This window comes from Calliphora vicina, chromosome 2, assembly GCF_958450345.1.
Source record: "Calliphora vicina chromosome 2, idCalVici1.1, whole genome shotgun sequence".
In the NCBI taxonomy this organism is placed as follows: domain Eukaryota; kingdom Metazoa; phylum Arthropoda; class Insecta; order Diptera; family Calliphoridae; genus Calliphora; species Calliphora vicina.
This window is the reverse complement of record NC_088781.1, coordinates 25,441,308-25,468,715: the sequence shown is the minus strand read 5'-3', so window position 1 is coordinate 25,468,715 and position 27,408 is coordinate 25,441,308. Positions and strand designations below refer to the sequence as shown.

Here is a 27,408-nt window from a genome sequence, read left to right as displayed (position 1 = left end):
GTTTTGTATTAATTTGTATTAATAGAAATATTTGGAAAATAAATTTAAATTGCAAACAAAATTTTATTCAGATTTTAATTGTCCCAACTTATTTTATTGAAGTTTCGAGTGTTATGTAAACCAGTCACAATCTTGACTGGCCTAAAAGAGGACATTAAAGGTGCATACAATGGCAATAGTTTTTTGAAAACAATATGGAAACTTTCAAAACCTAAAATAATATTGGGTGTATGACATAAAAATTTGATTTTCAATAGATGGTGTATCTTTTGAACACGGTTTTTTTTAATAACTTATATGTGATCCAGAAGCAGGGAAATTGGGTACCATACGAATTGCATGTCCGAAATGCTGCTTGAACGCTTTAAAAGAAAATCTTTTTTGCACCGAAACATTACTTGCGATGAATAATGGATCCATTACTATAACCCGAAGCGTAAGAGATCATATGTGAAGAATCCAAAGCCAAATATCCATGGCACTTAGGTAATTCTCTGGATTTGGTGGGAGAAAAAGGGTCCTATTTATTATGAGCTGCTGACCAGACCATCAACCGAACGCAACTGATTCGTTTGAAGCGAGCATTGGCCAAAAAACTCCCAGAATATGCGGCCAGACAAGAAACCGTAATATTCCATCATGAGAATGCTCGGCAACATGTCGCAATACCTTGTAAAAAGTATTTACAATGAAGTGGTTGGGATGTTTTGCCTCACCCGCCTTATAGTCCAGACCATGCACCGTCCGAATACTGCCAATAAGCACTAAAGCCTGAAAAATTCAAGCACTTGAACTAAAAACATATGGCTTGAATTTATGTTTCCTTTTTACTGGAGAATGCTATTGAAATAAAGTGTAATACAACTGTAATTCAATTGCTTGACTATAATTCAAGGCTTGAATTACACTTGCTTTCAATTTTCAATGAATTCCTGTAAAAATGCTTATAGGGCCATTTGCTTCGATCAGTGCAGAATGCTCTCTCTGGGATACGCTTCAATTTGGAACAGAGTGTCCGAATACATATGTTGCCGTATGAATAAATGTAATAAATATAGAATAAATAATTGAATACATTTTATTGTACAAATGTTTCAAAATAAAAGCTAACCCAATAAGCACCAAAGCCTCAAAAAATTCAAGCACTTGAACATATTGTTGGAATTCGACTTGAATGCAAATGCAATTATGTTTTAAACTTGAAAAATATTTGAAAAATTTATTCAATTGCTTGACTATGAATCAAGGCTTGAATTACACTTGCATACAACTTAAATTCCAGTAAAAATGCTTTTTGGGAAATATTTGAAAAAATCCTGCATTTTTAAGTCATAACTTGTATGAAATTACCAAATTTGTAAAGAAAATTTAAACCAGAAATCGAATACTGTTCTCATTTCAAATAAATCTAAATACAATTTAAGGAAGTAGTTAGGATTGAAGAGAAAGAGTGTACTGGCTCTTTCTAATAAAACAGCCAAGTTTTTATGTCATTCGAAGGCTTTATTTAAATAGAATTAATTCCTTGTTGAATTTGTTCATAATAAAAATCATTCAACCTTTGAATGGTTCAATTTGTGTTAATTCAAATCAAAACCTATCGAATAAAAACATTTTTTCTACAATTAATTTTGTTTTGATTTTAATCGTTTACAAAATGAATTGCATTTGAATTGAAGAAAAATTTAATCATTCAATACATTTTGTTAAGCTATTTTGTCATGAATTTAATTTAAAAAATTATTGAATGAGTAAATAATTCTATAGAGAATTAATTTTTAAAGGAATGAATTCAATAAGTTTGTAGCACTAAGGAATTATGTTAAGAGAAAAAATTTGATTTTGAAATTTGAATTAAGAATTAATTCTCATCAATAAAATAATAAAAAAAAATTTAAATTTCACAAATTTTGTTGGATTTTGAATTTTTTTTTCTTTGGAAAAGTTTCCATTGTATTGTCAACCCCTGTATCTGTCACAAGGAATACTAACAGTTACGAGCAGTAAAATTATTAAATAAAACTTTGTAATTTCCACAAAATTAATTCAAGTGAACCAAATAAGTGCTGACTGACAAAAATTTGGAATTTTAAAAAGCGCTCAACTGGCATTACTGACTACCATCCGTTACTACGAGTGTTGTACTGCATATCTAGTATTAGTACGTGTATGTACTACTTGTTATTGTACTTATTTTCGTATTAATAAAAGGGGGTTCAGACGGCATGTATTGCTTGTGTTTTGTGCCATGTATTGGGACATTTTTCCATATGTAAACATGTACATACCGTGTGATCCATATGAAACTTTGTGTATGTAAAATACATGTGTATTACTCGTGACATTTTTTGCAATTAGAGCATGTTCTATTTTCGTGTGTATAACAGTGTTGTATTTTGAAATACAACACTGTGTGAGTGCAAAATAAAAAAACAAAACAAAAAATAGTAAAGAAAAATCATAACAAAATAAATTTCATTGCATTAAATATATGTATTGTGATTTTAAAATGTTTTAAATAAATATATTGTTAAAAACAACAAACCTATAAACTAATAGAGGTTATGTCACATGCAATTACATATGTACGTTTGAACGTGGAAATTATGAATCGTATGTATAACGTGAATTTTGCCATACACATGGAATTCCATATGTATCGAATACATGTCTCAATACACAAGCAATACATGCCGTCTGACCCCCCTATAAGTACCTATGAATGTATCTGTTAGCTTCAAGTCACATTTGTCAGTGTATTTGCTATTAATTGCATTTATTTTAACTCATAACTTCAAAAAATAACACCTCAAACTCAAAAAAAGAGAAAGAGAAAAAAAGTGGTTTAATAACCACAAAATGTATATATGATTGTCTGTCTTATTTTTTTAAGAAAACTGTGTATTTTATTTTTATTTAATATGAAATAATAAAAAAAGCCAAAACGCACAACAAATATAAACTTCACATTTTGCCAAAACAAAATCTAGTAAAACAAGATATAAAATTATTTGAAACAAAAAAAAAAAAAGAAGAAAAAACAATCAGCCAAGCAAAACCTAGATTGAGTTGGTTAAGCAAAAGTAAATAGAAATAAAAAGAAGAAACATTTGAAAAAAAAAACACAAGCGTATTTGGCAGTTTATTAAAAGGGGGAGACAAAACTGAAACACAAAAATATTGATTCGAATTAAAGTTCTGCTCAAGACATCATGCTTGACTTGTGTTAACCATTGCCTTGAAATGGCATGTCAAGCTTGTTTGATGAAAAAAAGCACGACTTGACAATGTTTGATGCCATATTTATGTTAACATGTTAACATTTGCCGGCCTTTATTTTAACTAATAATTATAAAATTTTCAAGTTTTATTTTCATTTTCTTATAATTTATAATTGCTTTCCATTTCCCCTAAGAACTAACCTGCCAAATCAAGTGACATACTTTTTTTAATTGAAAACCTTTCTCTAGAATTCTTCTTTTTTGTGTTCCTAATTAAAGTTATTTTATTATTTATGACTTTATTTACTACAAAATAACAATTTTTTCCAATTAAATTACATTTAAATAATTGAAAAACTAAAAAAAAAAACATCTCCCAGAAGACGTTAAAACTCCAGCTCCAGCTCTAGAGTTTCGATTTTTTTTTGCTGGCCATAACTTACTTTAAGCAAATCAAATCAAACTCTCTGCATACACTTACAAAATAAATAAAAGAAAAAGGAAAGAAAAATAAAACTCTATTAAATAATAAAAAGAAAAAATAAATATTCCCTCGAATACAAATGTAAAATGCAAAGTAAAATGAGTTAAAACCAACGAAGAAAACAAAATAAAATAATGGAGAATAATATAATACAATAAACAATAAAAAAGTGTAGTTATAAATAAAATGCAGAAGAAAAAAATTAAGTTTTCCATGATACTTTTTTTTTTTTTCGTTTGTTAGCTACGTTTTGTAGCCTCGAGATAATAGCAGACAGAAAAAAGTTTTGTTTTCTATGTGGTCTTACTGCTGCACTGTGTGAAAATTAAAGTAATGACAAGAATAATAGCAGAGGTAAACATATCTTTCAAATGATACCCCTACTTGACCTCTTCCGCCGGTTTTTAAATTAAAGCCGTTTATGTCAAGCCATCTTTGTAAATTTATAGTGCTCTGTGGTTTGGTGGTTCCGAAATCGCGCACTAAAAGTTAATATAATCCTAGGCGTATTTATATACCAGGTGGTATCGGTGGCGAATTCAGGCAAATACGAGCGAATTCATTAATTTTTTATGTATAGAGTTTGACATTCTGAACAATGAGAGAGTTGTTTCGAATGTCAAACTCTATATATAAAAAAATAATGAATTCGCCACTGAAACCACCTGGTATATATAAATTAAATTAATTAATTAATAAATTAATTTCCAGAGGTCAACACCTAAACAATTATTATTCGACTCATACTTGTTTGTGTCTATAAAAATGGTAATTCAATTTTTGTTACATTGCATTGCGAGTTAATTTTTAATACAGTAACTTTCCATTACCTATAAAAATATTCTACTGAAAACTTTACGTAATTGCTAACATGTTAACTCACTAATTATACCGCCCGACTTTTTAAATTGGTCAAATGTCAGCAGGACAAAATAATAAACTTGGCTTTTAGGAGAGTACGAAGAATGCTCATTTTCAATTGGTTCACAAACGAATTTAATTCGAGTAAATGCAATAATTTTACACTTTTAAACAGATAATTAATTTTCACTAGTGAGATCATAAACATATTATTCGTCAATTATTTTTTGTTCGCGAGTTCAAAAATAAAATCCACAAAAACAAATTTTATTCCTTATGTTAATTCTTTTATTCGCGAGTTGAAAAAAATCACGAAAATAAATTATGATCTGTTCACTATTTAATTATTTGATTTGAGTACTCGCTTTCATTTCTTTCACTAGCGAATATTATTTCGTACTATAAAATTAATAATTATTCAAAAAATAAAGCCGCCAACAAATTCGTATTCTTTATATTTGAATATTTCTATTCCCGAGTTAAAAAAAATAAATTATGGAAAACTAATTTACAAAGAATGTTGATTTTCAGCTCGATAAATAAAATGAATAAAATTTGTGTTTCCGAATTTTATATTTGAATTCGCGAATGAAAAATAATATTTTTTTTAAATTTGTAAACAAATTCAATAGATTATTGTTCGTACTGTCATAAAATATGATTCTAGTAATTTAGTTTTTTTAGCTCGCGAATAAATGATAATAAAACTTTTGATCTCGCAAGTGAAAAGAATAAAATTATTTTTTGAAAATTTAATTTTGGAACTCCCGAATAAAAAATAAATAGAAATTTTATAATTTGTATTCAGGAATTTTATTTTTCAATTATCGAATAAAAAATAATTATTCTATTTAAAATTTTTAATAATATTCTCTCGTAAACTAATTCAAAATTATCATTGTTCATATAATTTAATTCTGCGAATCTAGTTTTAAAATTCGCAAAATTTTTAAACTCGAAAATAAAGGAAATGTAAAATATAAATGAATAAAAAAATTGTTATTTATTTATATTTTACATTAATATTTTACATTTTCTTTATTTTCGAGTTTAAAAATTTGCGAATTTTAAAATCATTTATTCGCGAATTAAAACAATAAATTCATTGAATCAAATTATATGATAGTGCGAACAATGCTCATTTTGAATTCGTTTACGAGAGAATACTATTACAAAATTTAAAAAGAATAATTATTTTTCATTCGCGAATTCAAATATAAAATTCCTGAATACAAAAATTTTAAATTTCTATTTATTTATTCTTTTTTATTCGGAAGTTTCATAAAATTCGCCAATTCATTTGCGAGTTCAAAAATAAAATTCGCAACACACAAATTTTATTCATTTTATTTATCATTTACTAATACATATATCATTACAAAGAGTTCTCGTTTTAAATTCGTTCAAAAGCTAATATATGTATATTCAAATGTTAAACATTTTTAATTTACTTTTATTCGCGAGTAAATAAAACCAAATTCTATAACACATTTGCATAAATCAATTTTAATATAGTAATTTTTTTGATAATAAAAAAATATTATTCGTTTATTTTATGTTTGAAATAATATTTGCTGATATATACAAGGAATATAAATTTGTGTTCAGAAATCTTATGATAATAAGATGAATGCTCATTTTCAATTCACACACTATCGAATATTATTTCAAATATTAATAGGCATAATTCATCTATATTCGCGATATTAAATGAATACAAATTTTATTTTATATGTTAATTTTTATTCGCGAGTTCAAAACTTCTTGAAAAATAATTTCATTACTTTCAATTCTTTAAAAATTAAATTCGCGAAACTGGTACGAATATTGCTCATTTTCAATTACTTTTCTAGAGATTATTATTTCTAAATTTAAAAGGAATAATCTTTGTTTTATACCAGAATTGAGAAAAAAGTTCGCGAAATAATTATTTTTTTTATTTTTTTCTTTGCGTTATTAAATCCACGAAAACCTAATTTTATGACAGATGATCTTCATTGTAATTTGTAGTCTTTAGTGAATTATTATTCCTGAGCATAATCTCATCTCTCATCCTTTCAGATCTATTGACAATCTGCTGCATTTGTACTGCTAACGTTTAACCATATTTTAAACAAAGGTCAGGGACTCATAAGGTTTGAATAGCCCTTGAATAATTTGCTGAAACCTCTTTTATTTGAAAACTAAAATACAGCAGAACTGGCCCATCTAATTTGTTCACTTATTGCCTGTTTCACTAAATGCGAACGAACATTTTCACTTGTATTTTATATTGAAAACAACAAAGGAAAATCTTCGTTTGCATTTAGTGAAACAGGCAATTAAGAAATAGCCGTTGATCATTGAGTAGTTAAAAAAAAAAATTTTGTGACTTTATTACCTTGAATAACAAATTGTGTTTTTTGGCAGGTATTCGATGATTTTGGAACCTTTTTTCCTGCAACATAATGAAAAGAAATTGAATAAGTTTCATGATTTTTTAAGATTTTATCAATGTTTTATTAATAATTTTGTTCATAGGACCCAAAACCAAAACGTTTCAAAAGTTTTTGAAATGAATTTTCAGAAATCTGAGTCGTAATGTCTAAAATAATAACATAAATAATAAAGGACTTTGTAAAAAAAATACTTAAAATAACGAAGTTGATAATTTCAAATCTCTGTCTTTATCATACATTTTATTAAATGTTAGCATGACAAAAGCAACATGTTGTCCACAGCTCTAAAAAATCTGTAAATTTCAGGTGTTTGCTGACTTTGCGTCTATATAAAAACTTGATGTTTGATACTTTTAGTCATACTTGAAAGTTTACATAAGGCAATAAATATAGAACTATTAGACCATAGATGATAACTACATCAGCAACTGAGAGCCAAAAAATCTTAAGTTTTTTGTCAAAAACCTAATTCATGAGAATGTATTTATACCCTTCAACTTCGCGGATCTCCCACCAAAACCGAAAAGTTTTAATATAAAAAAAGTAAAAAAAAAGTAAACAAATTTATTTCCAAAACCCCACCCCCCCAAATGGTTGACCTTGATCCCCCCTGGGCAAGGTTATATATAAGATTGTCATTCCGTTTGTAATTTCTACATTTTTCATTTGTATACCCCATAAAGAATATTTATTCTGGATCACTATAGATAACGGAGTCGATATAACCAAATCTGACTTTCCTTATGTCCGTGTGTATGTTGAAATCAACTTTCGGTAGCCCCCAAATAACTTACATACAAGATTCATACATCAATATATCCGCACAGTCCCGGTTCGGGACATCGGTCCACAAATGGCTGAGATATAAGGAAAAAACCAGGACAACCTCTATTTTTGACCTATTTTTTATCTTTATTTTATATCTGGATTACTATGTCATTTATATATACAATATAGATATCAAATGATAGATATTTCAAAGACCTCTCCAATGACGTATATAACGTCATAGTAATTCGGACCTTCAAAGGGTCAAAATCGGGAAAAAAAATCAGCTAAAAAATATTTTTTTTTCAATAAAAAAAAATATTTCAATAATATTCGCCAGAGCCAAATAAAGCTCTGTTACTTGTTTTTTATAGTTTTTTCATTTATATTTTTCTCTCCTTCCCTTCTATGTACTTATTCTATGCCCTAAACTAATTGATATAGCAAAAGTAAGAGATTTAGGATCATTGGCTGTAAATAAGTTATATCCAGGAAAGAGTCGACAAATAATTTTCCAATTAAGCTATTTAATGGACTATTTCAAGAATTGGAAGAAGAGGGATATAACAGTAAACTGCTATTTTTTCCACCTCAACTGTTTCATTCAGTTTCTTCTCCACATTTTGCTGTTTGGCTGAAGTTAGTTAGTTTGCAAAATTGTAAGTAGTATAATGGTAAATAAGTTTTTCTTAGCTATTGTGGCTGATGTTGTTGCAAAAACCAACAACTACCACCAACAGCAACAACAATACCAACAACATTACCAGCCCTATCTTAACAACATATTGGCGTACAAGTGTATTTTTATAGTCATAGACTGAAACTTTACAAAAAAAAAAACGTTTTTTCTTTTCATACTGACTGAATGACTGACAGACTAGCTGACAAACTGATGGTTAGATACGAGGTATGATAGACAAGACACATATACATAAACCTAGATTCTAATACAAATACATATGTGCATATATGTAAGTGTTTCTTTTTTTCTATTTAAAATTTGAATAATGTTTGTGTGAGGAAATACTGGTAGATAATAATGGCTTTTTCTTTACTTCAATAGAAGCAGCAACAGCACAGCAGTAAAAGAAGATTTATACAAACATAATATGGAAATCAAAAAAGAAACAATAATAGATTTTGTAGTAGGTACAAAATCATACTTGTCTTCTGTTATTCATATCTGTATGTACTTATTTTTCACTACTAGCAAAGTGTTATAACAATATTATAGAGTTACTATAGCTAGTAAAGTATGTAAAGATCATAATAAAATAAAACAAGTTATATAAATAAAGTAAATTGAATATCAAAAGTTTAAACGACGGATGGACATTTGTTTTACAGGAAATAAATCTATAAACCACCATCTTCCACACCAGCACAACCGCCTCCGGTATAGCTAGCTAGCTGTACGTGAACATTTACATTTTGACGATTTTCCAACGCATTCATAGATATTGTTGGCATATGTTTGTAATGATGAATGAATTGAATGTAATGTTCAAAGTGGAAACAAATTTTATATTTTGTATGTAAGAGACTAATTTATGAATGTTTAAATAGTTTAGAACATTTGTGGAAATTAATTAAAAGGAAGCGAATTGAATTGGGGTTTAATGTATATATCATATAGATACATAGAGCGGAAACTAGAAGAAAAATCAAGCAAAAAAATTACTCCAAAGAATCACACATACTAGTAGTATTGTTTTCACATAGTTTTTCCTACTAATACATTCTCACCACTTACGTTTCTGACAACTGAGTTAGGTCTATGATATGAGAGTTTCCGCTCTATGTCTATTCTCTATGGCATACATTTTTTATTAAAATTTGTAAATAAGTTCAAAAAATATTTGGAAAATTACCAATGAAACCTTATATTTTTTTTAATAATGTCAACTACACAGCAAAAATTTATGTTAAAACCATTTATAACTTATGATAAAATAACTTGTACATGGAGCACTGAATAAGAAGTTAGACTTTCAAAAAAAAAAAAAAACAATCAAGCTGCCGGTTCGATTCCCACACAATGCAATTTGTTTTCCTGTATTTTAACTGCATATTCTTTGGGGTGAATGTTAGTACATTCACCCCAAGTTAGTACACAAACGAGAAGCATGAATTCTGTCAAATCGCTAACAGAAATAAGTAGTATTTCAGTCAAATAATAAGTAGTTACCAATATTACTTGTTGGCTTACTAGGAAAGTAAAGTTTTTACTGGGTAGATTCAAAAAGAGTTTATTTTATTCCAACAAGCTATAAACCCCTATGTAAATTTTTATAACTTTTTATTCCCGAGTTAATAAATATAATTCGCTAAAACTAATAGATTATTTATTTTAAACTTTAATAAATCGCTTTTATTCGCGTATTCAAAAATAAAATTCGAGAAAATTTTTTTTACTTAAAATTATTGGCCATTGTTAGCTACGACATTTTTCCTTCTTTCTGGCAACATATAGATTCCGAGCCAAAAGAATTGCTCATCTTTTGTGGCAAAGAACGAATCAAGCCAATATCGGATACTCTGTTCCAACGTGAAGCGTATCCCAGAGAACGTTCTGCATCGATAGAAAGAAATAGTAGTCAGACGGGGCTCGGTCTGGACTATAAAGCGGGTGAGACAAACCCAACCACTTCATTATAAACAGTTTTTAACAGGTATTGCAACAAGTCTGGCTGCATATTCTGGGCGATTTTCAGCCAATGGTGGCTTCAAACAAATCAGATGCATTCGTTACAGGTTCCCTCAGATAAGATAAGCTCATAATAGATAGGAACCTTTTGCTACCACCAAATACAGGCTGGGCGGGCTTCATATACGATCTCTTATGCTTCGGGTAAGTAATTTTTCGGTGCTTGGTTCTCTTTTATAGCAGCATTTCAGATATACAAAATCGTGTTTCAAGGTCTCTTAGCTTCAATTCGTACACAGAGAAAACAGATTCGTGATAGCAACCGAATTTGTTGCCAATCGAATGATTCTATCTTTGTGACCGAATTTTACAGTTGTGACTACAATATTTTGTAAGGGGTAACTAAAGTTTGGTTGCCTCAACTGAAATTCTTCTTTATCAACTGACTTTCTGTTGTTGGAACTGAAAAATTCTATATATGCAACCGAATCATTCGATTGGCAACAAATTCGGTTGCTATCACGAATCTGTTTGCTCTGTGTATAGTACCCAATTCCTTCGCTTTTGGATGAATCCTGCAGCTCGCCAACGTTTTCAAATTGCTGCTTGAGTAGCTTCCAATGATTTTGCAAGCTCTTGTTGAGTCTTACAACAATCTTCATGGAGAAATGAATCCAATTCTCGGTCTTCAAACTATTTTAGCTGGCCTACCCGATCTTTGTCTTCCGTGTCAAAAAAACACTTCCGAACCGCAAAAACCATCTCTCGCACGATGAAACCGACGAAGCACTTTCACCATAAGCTTTGGTGAGCAATCGGAGTACTTCAGCGGTACTTTATTTCAAATTAAAGAAGTAAAGCAAAACTTCCTGCATATGACTATTCGTTGGTACACAATTCGAAATTTTCGAAGCAAAAAAAACTGAGAAGAAATATACGATACGTCATTTATTGTAAATCCCTAATTTTTAAGTCATCCACCCAATATTTTATTCCAACAAACTATAAACACCTTTGAAAATTTCACACATTTAACAAAACGTTGAAGACCTGCGACTTTCTCATAAAGTTTTATTATTTTTAGAACTTTTTATTCCCGAGTTAAAAAATATAATTCGCGAAAGCAATTCAAAAATAAAATTCGAGAAGAAATTTATTTTTATTTTTATATCCCTTTTTATCAAAAATTAAATTAGAGATTTTTTGACAAAAAGTAAAATTGACAATTTAAAAAAAAAAAAAAAATTAAAGATATTTGTAGAGAAATTTAAGTAAAGTTTGCAAATTTTTCACAGCTTAAGGTATTTATAGACGGCAATACTGAGTATTAACACTTTTCAAATTTAAAATATTATTGAAATCATTCGGTATTTCAAAAAAATCGTTTATTGTTTACACGATAGTATTACAAATTGTTTATTTCTTTGTTGATTGATATTTTTCTGCAAACTTTATTTATTTATTTTTATTTTATATTATCTTGACATTTTTATTTGCCTTATTTGTATTTATAAATACATACCCGATACATATGAAAATAAAAAGTTTTTGAATTGTTTTAAACAAATTTTAAATACCGACCGTAAATTTTTTGAAAATCTAATACAAGTTTTGTTTAGACGATGAAATTGTATTATGATACTTGATTTTTTGACAAATATTAATACTCAGTAGTGCCGTCTATAAATACATTTAGTGTTTCTTTACAAAAGCCATCTATAAATTTTGAAATATTTCAAATTTGAAGAAAAATGTAATGTTAACTGTTATTAGGAACTAGATCATGCATTTTTTATTCATTTATTCAATAGTTAACCCAATTCTTAATATTTTAAACAGTTCGTGCAGATGTTGCTTTTAACTGTAGTTGCTTTTTACTCAACTTTTATTTAATTTGTTTATTTATCTTTCAAAATAAAGTGTTTTCGAAATGATAATAATCTAGAGCTGGGACTAAGATCGTGTTAAATCTATGGTTATCAACTTAACCATAACTTAAATAACAAACATATTTCAAATAAATCTCATACCTTTTACAAGTTATACGGGTTAATTCTCCGAGGCCCCACCAATATTATTTTGTTTTTTATATAATTTTCATTATTTCATTATATATATGGTTTTCATTTCAGGTTTAATTAATAATTATTTTTCTTTATTATTATATTTTAGGCCTCTTAATGTAAACGTTGCACAAACCACAACAGCAGACGAAAAAAAAATTTAATATTATTACACAAAACATAACAAAAAAAAACCAAACAACAAAATTTAATGAATGGAAACCACACAAAACTTGGCCAAATTGGCAAACAAACAACGTTCACTCACTCCAACACACATAGACACTCCACAGACTTTATGAATATTTTAATAATAATAAATAAAAAAAAACAAAAATTTTCAGGAAAAACAAAATGATATTCATCAAATAACACAATTTGCCAAAACAAAAAAAAAAAAAATAAAGTTGGAAAATTTACTTAATGATGATGAAAATGATATAGAATGATAATGACATCAATGATGTGGTTACACAAAAAATGTAAAAGAAGCACTAAGCATTTCATAATAAATTAAACCAATTAATTTTCATTTGAGTTGCTTCTTTATTGCACAAACAAGAAAAAAATTAATTGTACTTTAGAGAGAAAATATTACAAGTATAATGAACAAATATTTAATACACACAATATAACGCACAAATGAAGATAACAATGACAGCTGATGTCAAAAATATTTGTGGAAATAACGAACGTCTAACATCGACCGACAAGCTGTCTCAGACTAAAAGTTAAAGAAAAACCATAGCATGAATGTGTGGCAGTAAGATGATGGAGAGCCAGGCAACATAGGAAAAAAAAAAAGTTAAAACATAAAAAAAACAAATGTTATGGTTGAAGTGTTATGATAGAAAATCATAAAAAGCTTTAAATTAATTAGAGAAAAAAGCTTTTCCTTATTAGAAATATAGATTTTTTAAATAAAAGTTTAAACATCTATTAAAGTCTTTAAAATATGATATTTTAAAAAATTTGTAATATTATTTATTATATTTATTGTACATTAAAAATTTACATTAAAATACATTAATAAATTAAAATATTTATTGAATTGCGTTGATTATTTTTTAATATTTTCACAGGTTTGTTTATTTTTTTGTTTTCTTTATGCATGTTAATGCAACAATGCATTTTTACCTATTTTTACGGAAGCCTTAAAGTATGCTTTCGTTTTTGTTTTATTTACTTATGACTTTAATTTGTACTACTAAAACTATTGCTTGGCATTGTGAGTTTAGTACAATGCATGACAAAAACTAGTTTTGTGTAGTAGACACTTGTATCGAAGTTAAAATCGCAATGCTGTCGAACAAAAAAAACAATGGGGGCCAATTCTCCTATGTTTAAAGAAATATTCAAGTTAATTCTTCTGTACGTGTGTTAGTAACTGAACTCATCCTTAACGGCTGGGCCGATTTCGATGAAATTTGTTGTGTGTGTTTGAGTGGGTCCCTGGATGGTTTAGATTCACAATTGACCTATATAGGTACAATGGACATGGCACCTCCCATACAAAGTAAACATTTATTAATGCGTATCTGGTAGGGTATTCAATCGATTAACCGTTAATCGGTTAACCGATTAATTTTTGTCGGTTAACTGTTCGAATAATTTAAAATTGACGATTTTCAAATACCGAATAAACCGATTAATTTGTGTCGATTAACCGATTAACCGAAATGTCTCCTTTTTGCACTTTATGCAGAATTATTTTTTAAAATTTAATTTCTTAACTCGTGAATATTCCCTTCTAGCAATAGTTATTTGAAGTATAGTACGTAAACTGAAACTAAGGAATTTGGAAATGACATTTTTTCTAGAATATTCTATGATGAACTTTGTGATAATGAGTTGAAGGACGACATGGTAATAGACGAAACTAAAGACATTGCTGAAACGAGTCTTTAATCAGTACTTAACGATACTATTAAAGTATTCAAAATCTAAAAAAATATGCGTAGAAAAAACTAAAAAAGATCGTGCCTTATTTTCGATTTTTCGAAATCTACAATCAGTGAGATATTTCAAGTCAAGTTTAATTAAAACTAAAAAAAATCGTTTAAGATTGAAGCATTTAAATTACATTCTTTTTTAAAAAGATTATTTCAGAAGATCTCCTTAAAATCTAAAAAAAGAACTCACATGTGTATATTTTTATTTATTGTTTGGTGAATTATTATGTTTTGTTTGTTTTTTATGTTTTTGTTCTTTTTAGAAACAAAATGCTTATATAAGTATACAAAATTCGCGTTTTTCTTTTCAATTTAAAATTAAAATAGAAATTATTCGGTTAATCGAATAATTTAATATTAACCGATTATTAACCGATTAAATCTAAACCCCGATTAATTATTTGATCGATTAACCGATTCATCCAGAAACCCGATTAATTGAATACCCTAGTATCTGGAGTACTATTATAGTGGGAGTCTTCAAACTTTGTGGGAGCTATGGCAGAACAACGTTTGCCGGGGCAGCTAGTTTATAATAGTATTTAAATTATAGTATTTCTATAGAAAATTTTGTGTAACAGTATTTTTTATTTCTTTACTTCAAAACATGTAATATTAGCTATAGAAAAGTATTTGTGTATAACAGTATTTTTTATAGAATAAAACAGTATTTTTTTAAAGAAACTCTTTTGTATAACAGTTTTTTCTATTAAAAATCATGTGTATAACAGTATTTATTATAAAAAATATAGAAAATCTTGTGTATAACAGTTTCTTTACAGAAAGTCTTATGTATAACAATATTTTCACAGAATATTTTTTGTATAACAATTTTTTCTATAGACAACAATATTATTAAGAAAAGCATGCCTATAACAATATTTTCTATAGAAACTTTTGTGTATAACTGTTTTTCTATAGAAAATTTTGTGTATAACAGTTTTTCTATAGAAAATTTTGTGTATAACAGTTTTTCTATAGAAAGTTTTGTGTACAACTGTATTTTCTATGGAAAAATTTTTTTTTCTATAGAAAATTATGTGTATAATAGATTTGCTTTAGAAAATCTTGTGTATAACAGAATACTATTAAGAAAAGCTTGCTTATAACAGTATTTTCTATAGAAAATCTTATGTATAACAGTTTTCTCTTTAAAAAAGCTTGTGTATAACAGTTTTTCTAAAGAAAAATTAGATTATAACAGATTTTTTGATCGAAAATTTTGTCTATAACTGTATTGTCTATAGAGAAATTCTTATGTATAACAGTATTTTCTATAGAATATTTTTTGTATAAAAGTTTTTTCTATAGAAAATTATGTGTATAACTGTCTTTCTTTAGAAAATCTGGTATATAACAGTATATTATTAAGAAAATCGTGTGTATAACAGTTTTATCTATAATAAAATGGTGTGTATAAAAGTTTTTCTAAAGAAAATTGTGTGTATAACAGTTTTTTTGATAGACAATTTTGTGTATAACTGTATTTTCTGTAGAAAATCTTGTGTATAACAGTTTTTTTTACTGAAATTCCTATGTTTAACTGTATTTTCTATAGAAAATTTTTTGTATAATGGATTTTCTTTAGAAAAACTTTTGTATAACAGTATTTTCTATAGAATATTTTTTGTATGACAGTGTTTTCTATATAAAATTTTGTGTATAAAAATTTTTTTTTAGAAAATCTGATGTATAACAGTTATTAAGAATTTAGTTATTATTAAGTTATTAAGAAAATCTTGTTTTTAACAGTTTGCTCTATAAAAAATGTTGTGTATAACAGTTTTTTTGATAGAAAATTTTGTGTAAACTGTATTTTCTATACAAAAACTTGTGTATAACAGTTTTTTCTATAGAAAATCTTTTGTAAAACAGTTATCTCTATAGAACAGTTTATATATAATAGATTTTTTATAGAAAATATTGTGTATAACAGTATTTTCTATAGAAAATCTAGTGATAAAAAGTATTTTTTATATAAAATTTTGTGTATAGTAGTATTTTCCATTGAAAATCTTGTGTATAACATTTTCCACCACTGCTATCAATTTAATCGTCTTAGAGCCCCAACCACAAGTGTCGATGAGTTGTTAAAAATAACAAAACTTTAAAAAATAAAGAAAAAATTATGTACTCATACACTATTAACACCTTACCACCTGAACCAAGTTGAGACAACAGCACAATGCAGTCAACAAGTCAGTCCACCAGCCAGCCATGCAATGCAATGCGCCAGCTAGCCAGTCGTATGGAAGTGTGGTAGAATAAGAAGAGTGTAAAGTGCATCATCATAATTGTTAATAATTCTGTTAACTAAAAGATTTGAGTTGACTTGGCTGGCGTGAATGCTTGACTGACTGGCGGCACATGTCTTTAGCTTTAAATTAAAAAAAAAAGTAAAATAAAGAAAATTAAAACAAAATGAAATAAAATGTTCAACATGAACATTTGTGGCGATCTGTTAATAGTTGTTAAACATGCCAGCGAACCATTGCGAAATTTTTAAGTGATTTTGGGTTTAAATGAAAGTAAAACTAAATGCAAGTTTTAGTTTTAAATGTACTATTTTATAGCTCATTTAAAATGTAATTGACATTTTTAGGATGGAAAAACTTAATAGCAATCTTATGATAAGCTGATCAAGGCAGTGATACAATCTAACAAAATTTCAATACTAATAGTTTTTAGATCTAGAACAGAGGTCGACATAAACAGAATGTGGAGCATAAGTATATTACAAAAATATATTATGAATTTTATTTCTGTGTTTTAATCAGATTTTTTTTATTTATAGGCTAATAACCAACCATATTCAGGACCTGCTGGGTATGGGTGCCGACCACTGGTGTGAAGAGTACAAAATAATGAGGGATCAAGATTATCACACTAATAGAACTTAATATGTATTGTATGTTTTAAAAATTATTTCCAACTAAACATTGTTTAGTTTGTACATTTTATTAACCGATTATTTCCTTTAAACTCTAATCGTTTTTGTTTTTTTTCGCTAATAAACATAAATATAGTTTTTGAAAAGAAAACTATAAAGAAAAATATAATAATCAGCTTGCATAAAAACGTGACTAAATGTCAGAAAAACATAATAATAGTTTTTTTCTTCTACTTCTATTGCAAACAGGAAATTCAAATTAAGGAAAATAATAATAAATAAAGCAAAAACTAATAAAAATAACAATATTGCAGTTCAAAATACATACAATGTTTTTTCAGCTTCTTTTTTTTTTTTGCTATAAATTTGCATAAATTGTGTTGAGTACGAGTATATGGCAATTTGTGAGTGTTACAAAGGGATTTAAAGGAATGAGAAGATTAATAATGAATTTAAGGAACATTTTATTATATATACAAAACTGTTATACACAAAATGTTTAAAGGAAAATACTAATATACACAAAATTGTCTATAGCAAATACTGTAATATACAAAATTGTCTATAAAATAAAGTGTTATACATTTTCTATAGAAGAAACTGTTATACACAATATTTTCTATAAAAAAAACAGTTATACACTAAGTTTTATATAGAAGAAACTGTTATACATACAATTTTTTACATAAAAACTATTATACACAACATTTTCTATAGAAGAAACTGTTATACATAAATTTTTTTATATAAAAACTGTTATACACAACATTTTCGATAGAAAAAAACTCTTATACACAATGTTTTCTATAGAAGAAACTGTTATACATAAATTTGTATATATAAAACTGTTATGCACAATGTTTTCTATAGAAAATACTGTTATACGCAGTATCTAGACAAAATGCTGTACACACAAAGTTATACACAACATATTCTAATACACAAAAACTGTCTTAACTCAGAACCAAATTTTTTTTATAGAAAAAACTGTTATACACAAAAAATTCAGTAACACAGACAGTTTCTTATAGAATAAACTATTATACACAAGACTTTCATTTTGACAACGGCCACACGTTAAAAAGTATTTAGAATGAAGTGGTATTTGCTTAATTTTGAAACAGAGTATCCGATATTGATTTGATTCGCTCTTGGCCTCAAAAGATGAGTACTTGTTTTGGCTCCGAATCAATTTGTTGCCAGATAGATGGGATTAAATTTATATTGTGCAAATGTTTGAAAATAATAGCTAAAAATTCCCATGCTTTAAGTCATACACCCAATATTTAATTCAGAACAGAATATTTTCTATAGAAAATACTGTTATACACAAAGTTTTCTATAGAAAAATTTCTATAAATTAAACTGTTATACACAAAATATTCTATATAATTCATTAGAGATTCCCATCCTTTACATTTCTGCACCCATGCCTGGTAAATTCAACACCATGTTCAAATATTATATAGACAATTTTCAACTTCGTTTTTTATTATTTTATTTTAAGTATGTATTTTTTCACTCTTTCTTCTTTGATTCATAAGTGGTATAAAAATGGGTTAAACTGCATGCAGTTTTTTGTTTTGCTTATTTAAGCCAAATGGAAAAATAATTTATGGTTTAAAATTATAAAAAAAAAATAATAAATAATGTGGAAAATGAAAAAAAAAAATACAACGAAAAATGATGTGCTTATTGTTGTTTTGTTATTTTTCACAATGAATTATTTATTAATTAATTATTTTAGTTGTTAACAATAATAGAAACACTAAACGAGGGTAGAGTGATGAGTGAAATGAATTTTATATTAGGTTAATATGACAAGGAGAATCGGGATAAAGCTAATGTGGATAATAATAATAACACGATTTCTTTGTTGTAATTTGAGCAGCTATTGATTGTGATTTTCGTTTCTAATTTGATAATTTTTATTAACTTCGTTGACATTCGTGTTGTTTACCGATTATGTTCGTCACCTGATGGCTAAGAATGCCGACCACTGCTCTAGAGAGATGAGAAACAAAACATGATGTTTCAAGTTGCAAACTCTTATACTAGTATTCAATACAAACTAAGAGGGTTTAACCAAGGTCTATTAATAAGTTCGGTGCATCTAATCAGGTGATAGGTTTTTGCTCCTTTATTGTGCTTGTCAAAATTTTTGTTTATGTTGGCTGGAGCTGTCAAAATCAGCCTTTTGGTTTTCTTTTGCTTTTAGGTTTGTAGTGGTATTCGCAACAACAAACTTTAGCGAATTTGACAGCTTGAGCCTGTAAACAAGTGAGGAAAAAATAATCAGCTGTGCTATCGACACCATTTTAAGGAATTCGCCTTGATATATACGTTTGCATTGGTATTGTAATCAGCTGTTTTTGGGGGTTTTGGGGTTTGGGGTTTCTAATGCAAAATTTCTTTGTTTAAAATTTTCTAAACCACCCTCTCATAAACAATTAACAACAAATCATTTATTACAAGCAAACAAAACTGTTAAAAAAAACATCGTTTGGCATTCATGAAAAACAAAACGGTCTCCGTAACAAAATGCTTATTAATTTGTTTTTTTTAAGTTTGTTGTTGACAATTAATTTAAACAATTTGTTATTGTTTTAGTTGGATTTTTTCCAATAAATTATAGAAAATTATGCGGTTTTAATGCAGTTGTTATTGTTAGCAAATATTTTAAAGTCAAAACATTATGTTTATGGTTTTTCATCAAATGTCAATGAGAAATAAAAACAATGTAGCAGTAATAGGAAAAAGCAATTAATAATGTCAAAAAGGGAGATTATTTACGGGTAGTATGCTCAAATTAGAAATAAATTAAATTAAGTGTTAATAAATTAAAGTTTTCATTAAACAAGTTTCTTAAGAAAAATCCATAAATATTTTAATAGTTTCTAAAATGTTTCTTAAGGAAAGTACTCCAAATGTTTTTATTTGAAGCATGATGCATTAAGATACTTAGGAGAATTTACAATTCATTAAGCATTTTAAAGTTAAAATTATAAACTTTCTGCATAAAAATAAAAAGTACCATTAAGGTATTTTTTTATTAGAAACACTCAAATATTTACACTTGTTGAATTTACTCCTTATAATTTAAAAAGTTTAAATTATAACACATTTAATTTATTAGCTAAAGTCTTAATTTCAAGTTTCTTTAGAAAACCGAAAAAGTACCTTCTTGGTACATTTTCCCAGAAACACTCGAATATTTAAATTTCATTAAACTTTTAAATACAAAAGTTAAACAAAATGTATTTAAAAACAAACAAATAATAATGATTCTTGAGAATAACCAAAAAGTACCATTATTATACCTTTTTTAAAACCACTTTAACAATTTCCTTTAAAATTTAACATTCTTACCAGACTTTTCAAATATTTTTTTCAATAATTGTTATCAAAACATACCTGCAAAGAAAGAAAATGAAACAAAATTAGTATTATACAAAAAACAAATCATTATTAAAACAAGTTTTCCTTTTTTCAAATCATCTTTAATCTCTTTTCAAAAACTCTAATTTATTTCAACACATAAATCTTGGCTGGTGCTTCTCCTCACTCTATAATTATTGGGTAACATGTCAACAACTGCTAATTATCCCTACAGAAGATGGATGACAAGGCAAAAGAATATCTGTACAACATTATTTTACATTTTACAACCCATGGCCAACAGCTAACTCACTTTACATTAAAATTACACTTTTTAAGGAAGTGTAATCAAAGAGAAAATGTTGCAAAATTGACGACTACAAGCCTGTAAATTACTATGACGGCAAAACATGAAACGTTTATGTATTAAAAAATAAACTGAAACAATGATAAGGGTCCATAGTGATGAAAAGAAGAATCAAAATTGACTAAAATTCACTTATAATAATGATGTTTAAACGGAAACTAAGCAAATCAAGGACGATTTTATAAGCGGTGTTTTTGCACTATGAAAAAGGTTTTAATTTTAAAGGAGGAGCAACACCTTTTATAACACAGAAACTCATAGTTACTTTTATTATGTTTCTGTGGGCTGAAATTGTAGATATGATTAGTTTCAGCACTCTCCAATAAATCATACTATTATACACACAATTTTCTAGAAAAAAACTGTTATACGCAAAATGTTAAATAGAAAACATAGTTATACACAAAATTTTTATAGAAAAAACTGTTATACACAACATTTTATATTGAAAATACTATTATACATAAAATTGTGTATAGAAAATACTGTTATACATAAAATTTTCTATAGAAAAAACAGTTATACACAAAATTTTCTATAGAAAAAACTGTTATACACAAAATTTTCTATAGAAAAAACAGTTATACATAAAATGTTCTATAGAAAAAACTGTTATACACAAAATTTTATATAGAAACAACAGTTATACACAAAATTTACTACAGAAAAAACTGTTATACACAAAATTTTCTATAGAAAATACTGTTTACACAAAATTTTCTATAGAAAATAATTTAATACATAAAATTTTCTATAGACAAAACTGTTATACACAAAATGTTCTATAGAAAATACTAATTACACAAAATTTTCTACAGAAAAAACTGTTATACACAACATTTCCTATAGAAAATAATTTTATACATAAAATTTTCTATAGATAAAACGGTTATACATAAAATTTTCTATAGATAAAACGGTTATACATAAAATTTTCTATAGATAAAACTGTTATACACAAAATTTTCTACAGAAAAACAGTTATATACAAAATTTTCTATAGAAAAAACTGTTATACACAAAATTTTCTATAGAAAAAACTGTTATACACAAAATTTTCTACAGAAAAAAACTGTTATACACAAAATTTTCTATAGAAAAAACTGTTATACATAAAATTTTCTATACAAAAAACTGTTATACACAAAATTTTCTATAGAAAAAACTGTTACACACAAAATTTTCTATAGAAAAAACTTTTATACACAAACAAAACTATTATACACATGATTTTCTTTGTAAAATACTGTTAAACAGAAAATTTTCTATAGAGAAAAACAGTTATATACAAAATTTTCTATAGAAAAAACAGTTATACACAAAATTTTTATAGAAAATACTGTTATACACAGACATTTCTATAAAAAATACACAAAAAGTTAAAATACTTCAATTTCTCTGAGATGCATTTGCGGCTATCACAATGGCCATTTGGGATCTCAAACATTTTATGAAATTTTAAATATGGAGAATAAAAGTTAGTCTTGGTATATGTCACTATAAAGTTCTTTGAAATACCTTAATTTTGATACACACAGAATTTGGTGTCTGAAATATAGGCAAAAATTTACCAAAAATCGAGTTGTCTAGGTTTTTGTCTGTATCTCAGCCATTTATGAACCGATTTTGCTGATTTGTAATACAAAATTCGAATGAATATTTCTGATATTTTGACATATGGGTCAAAAGAATAATGGGGGCATCGATTTTATGGTTTTCATACCATTTAATTAAAATTTATTTAGCATTTTTCTTTTGAAAGTAAAAAAACGAAAAGTTTTAATATAAAAGGAAATTAGATTAAAACTTTTCGGTTTTAATCTAACCGAACACTGGCGTTGCACAATGACAACTGGCTAAGTCAGGTTAAAATAAAGGTTTTTTGTTGTGAGATCTTTTAACTGATTACAGGCGTTTTCCAGCATAAAACGAGAAGAAAAAGAGCAAAATTTTTACACAAAGATGAAACTCATGAACAGCAAATTTACGGCCAATAGTTAGATTAATAGTGGCAACATTCTAACTGCTTATTTTTAATTTAAACCCATTATTTATGATTTATTTACTAAATCTTAATAATTAATTAGACTCTAACAAGATTAAATTTAACAAGAGAAGGGAATTTCCAACACTTTATTAAAGCTATTTATACCTAGAATCAAATGGCCAATCAAACTGAAATCAGCTATTAATACAAACACTTTTATTTTTACAAATTTAATACCGACAGGAAGCAATAAAATAGTAGTAAAATTAATTAAATACATATTAATTAATGTCAATACAAATAATAGACAATATAAATTTACAAATAAAAATTAATCAAACTTAAATAAACAAACCCAAAATATCAAAAAAAAGTGTCCCCCAAAAACAAACCGAAATTCTGAAAAGTTGATTTTTTTAAAATTCAACATATGCAGCCTACTAAACAGCTGATCAGTTATGAAGGTCAGTTTATTATTGATAAATTAAATTGATGTTAAATAAAATTGACAATAAATTTTAAAGAGAACTTGAACAACAGCAATAACAATCAATACGTATATTTATAAATTTATGCAATAAATTTAAAAAAAAAAACCGGTTAAATTGAATTGGCAATTTAATAAAAATTTTGAGTTTAAATCTCTAAAGCAGGCGGTATAAATTATTTTTTTATTTTTGTTTAACATCTTATGAAAGGTATTAAATGCTTATTAAATTCTTGCAATATATTTAAACTATTAATTTGTTGTACTAGGAGTGGTAATTAAGTGCAATTAATATTAACTACTGAACAGAAACAAACTAACAAAAAAATAGGGAAGTTATTTTTTAACAAAATAAAAATCATAAAGCTTTAATAAGTAAATTATATGTTAACTGTCATTTAAAGTAAATAATAATGTAAATAAACATGTTTTTATTACTCCCTCTTTTACTCATTTAACATTGAGCCACCATTTTTAGGGTTAATGTCATCATCAAATCAACAAACATGACCGAGCAACAACCATCGTTGTTATTAAATGTAATGTAAACAAACATCAACATGGTTGTTTAATTTGGTAGTTTGGTGGGTGAGTTTAGCCATCTTCTCCATGTATTGTTGTTGTCTGTCCCCAAACAATTTTGTTGTTGTTAGTATTTTTGCTGTTTTTATATGCAAATCTATTGCAACACACTCTCACACAACATTTTTAAGACATGACGTTACTTTTTTGTGTTAATAAAATTATTTAATTTTTAGCTTTGTGCATTTTTAGCACGCGTTGGTTTGTTTGTTTCTTTCATTTTGTATTAAAACAAAAGAGTATTTTATTTGTTACTCTTTCTTTGGGTTGGGTTTATGAGTTTAATTTTTGTTTTGTTTTTATTGTTGTTGTTTGTTGTTGGTATTTGTTTTTATTTACATTTTGATGGTTAAATCATGTTAACAATCATGTCTTTTTCTTTATTCTTATTGTGTTAAAACATGCAGTCTTATTAGAATTATCTAATAAATTTATTTTTAAATTAATTGTTTAATACTTGGAAAACAAGTGTGTTTAATACAAAAAATCATTTATTATTTTTAGCAGCTGGGATTTTAGGTGCAAATTAATTGCAGTTTGTTAATTTTTATGGGAATTGAGTGGAAAATAAAAACTGAAATAAATGAAACAACACAGGGTTGCAATGAAACGTAAAAGTAGTCATTGTTTATGACAAATGTTTGGTGTAAGTAAAGTCTCATTAAAGGAGAGTATACATATTTTTAAGAAATTAAAATTACAAACAAGAATTTGGTATTGAAAAGGTTTTTATAATTTTACCACTAATAAAGTATCTAATTCAGACTACAAAAGAAAATAATAACTTATCGACGAGGCCTATTTTTGAGTGGGCGTGGCAATCACAAAACAAAAGGTCCTTTTTGTTGTGTTTTATCATGACATTTTTGACATTTTTTCTGGTATTTTTTGCTAAACTTAGATTTTTGTGCACTTTTTTTTAGCCATTTTTGACAATTGGCCGTCCAAATATTGTGCTTTTAAACCATTGGATTTTTTTGGAGTTATTTCAAGTCTCTATCCCAACTAGCCTATAACCTACCCGTGCATTAAAGAAGAAAATTCAAGGCTATATCCAAATTCAGACATATTTATGTAAAATCGACAAAAGAGTGGACCAAATTTCGGGACAGGTTTTATATGTATTCAATTTCACACCCAACATTTATTATCTACTCAAATATATTTTCTTAAACAAAACCACTTTTTTAACTCCAGCTAAAATTTTAATAAATAGTTTTAAAACAATTTTGTTGAAATATTAAATAACAGCCATTAAAATGCCAACAAAATTATAGTTTGACGTACTGAAATATTAAAAATAAAAATTAATATATAATTTCAAATACACATGACATTGAACAGTTTCTTTTTAAGAAAATAACAAACAATTATTTAATTTTTTTTTCCAGCAGCAACTGTATGTGTGGCTTTAACTCCAACAATTTCATATTTTATTAACAATAAAAATTCTATTAAATATTTTTACACATATTTTTTTTTTTTTTCTTTTTTATGAAAAAGATAAATAATGTTCAAGACTTACTCGTGTTAGAATTTTTTTTTATTATTTTGTTATAAGAAATTAATGCACATGTAAGCAGCCAAGGGGAGAACATGCGTAGGTTTTTCAACAACAAGATTGAACAAAAAAAAAATACACATAAACTGTTATTAAATGTATTATATATCAAGAGACAGACTGATGGACTGACGGAAAATAATATGGATATAATAATTATATAAATACCATTACAAATACATAAAATACTGTGTGCTATGATATACTTCAGACACTGAAAATATTTCAAGAGTTACACAGCTCAAGTCAGTGTTTAGCATTAATAGCCACCAGGTCGCGAACACGATCGATTACTTAACTGTAAACAATGTATCAATTAAGAAACAAAAATCACAATAGGGGTCAGATTACAACAGAGAAAGAAAGAACATAACATATTATTACAATCCAAGTTCTATTTATGCCAACCACTAGTCAGAGACCTGCACCCAACGGCTGTAAGCCGAGCCGCCGATAAATTTTAAAAGACGTCACCGCCGAAATTTGTTCAGTTTAAGTCGGCTTGAAGATAAAAGTTCCTTAGTGGTTTCATAAAATTTTCGGAATTTCACTTATGAAATTTTTTTACAATTTGAGTAATTATTCTTTAGTCGGATGACAGCCGGCTTTTTAGCCGCCGACATTTTATGGAGACAGCAGCCGCCGCCCTGAAATTTATTCGGCGCATGTCTCTGACACTGATTTAAATGCTCGTAACTGGTCAAAATGGACTGAAATATTTTTAAATATTATTTGATGTTTCGAAATACAAAAACTGGAGGAAAAGTTGGAAAAAAGGCTTCAAATCTATATTTTTTGTCTTATAATTTTCTCGCCCCACTGTTTCCATTATGTATTTTATGTATAGAAAAAACTGTAGCTGTGTTCGTGAGTTATTGCAGTGCTTCAGCATAAAGTAACGAGTCTAGTTTTTCTTTCAATACTCGTTATTCTATTAACTCTACAATATTTGTTGTTAGGTTGATTGTTTGTTACACTCAAACATACATTGATTTGTTAGTATGTCGTCAGCTGATGTGTGTGTTTTTTGTAAAAAAAAAAAAAAAATAATAAAATAAAATAATCTAGACGTATTATGTCTTCTAGTTACCACAAAGTTAATCGACACGTTTTGTATTGAAAGCTTACAACGTGAGCTTATAAACGATAACAGAGTGCTGATTACTGTTGCAGTTATTTAACGATTTACGTAGGAGAAGGATAGATAAGTGATAAACATAAACTTGAGCTAACAAATTAGAATAGAGATGAAATGAAAAATTTCGATCAAAAAATGGATTTTTAAACCTCCCAAGGCGTCAATTGTTGTTGGTTTATCTGCTTATCCAGTGACTTCATCTGACCTCACAGGAAATAATCAAGAGGTGTCACATGTCGCGACCTTAGAGGCCAGTTGAAAAGGTCCATTTCTCGAAATCAAGTTATCCCCAAATCTTGATTTCAATAAGTCTGTGGTTAAGGTCGACGTATGGCACGTAGCGCCATCCGATTGAAACCTCATCTAGCTCGAATCTATGTCATCCATATTTTCAAACAAAAAATCATTGATAATGACACGATAACGATCTCTATTGACCGTAACGCGAGCTCCGACTTAATTTTTGAAGAAATGGTGCATTTTTCTGAATGTAATTGCGTCTGTAAGGTCTGTTTTGGATTGGTCTCACTCCATATTAGGGATTTATATAGATGGCTTATCTTTTAACGTGGTTTTTGTTTTTA

At 27.3% G+C, this 27,408-nt stretch overlaps 1 protein-coding gene across 4 annotated transcripts in view; it reads right to left on the bottom strand.

Annotated features, from left to right (window-relative positions):
• Btk29A (tyrosine-protein kinase Btk29A) overlaps positions 1-27,408 on the bottom strand; it is a 328,522-nt gene that overhangs the window by 29,840 nt on the left and 271,274 nt on the right. For 2 of the 4 annotated variants that reach the window (XM_065500668.1, XM_065500670.1), the window contains one exon: positions 6,947-7,003. The exons of the other annotated variants lie outside the window; for them this stretch is intronic. In XM_065500668.1, coding sequence (XP_065356740.1) covers positions 6,947-7,003 — 57 coding nt within the window. The remainder of the gene's footprint in view (positions 1-6,946; positions 7,004-27,408) is intronic. 4 annotated transcript variants of the gene reach the window in all.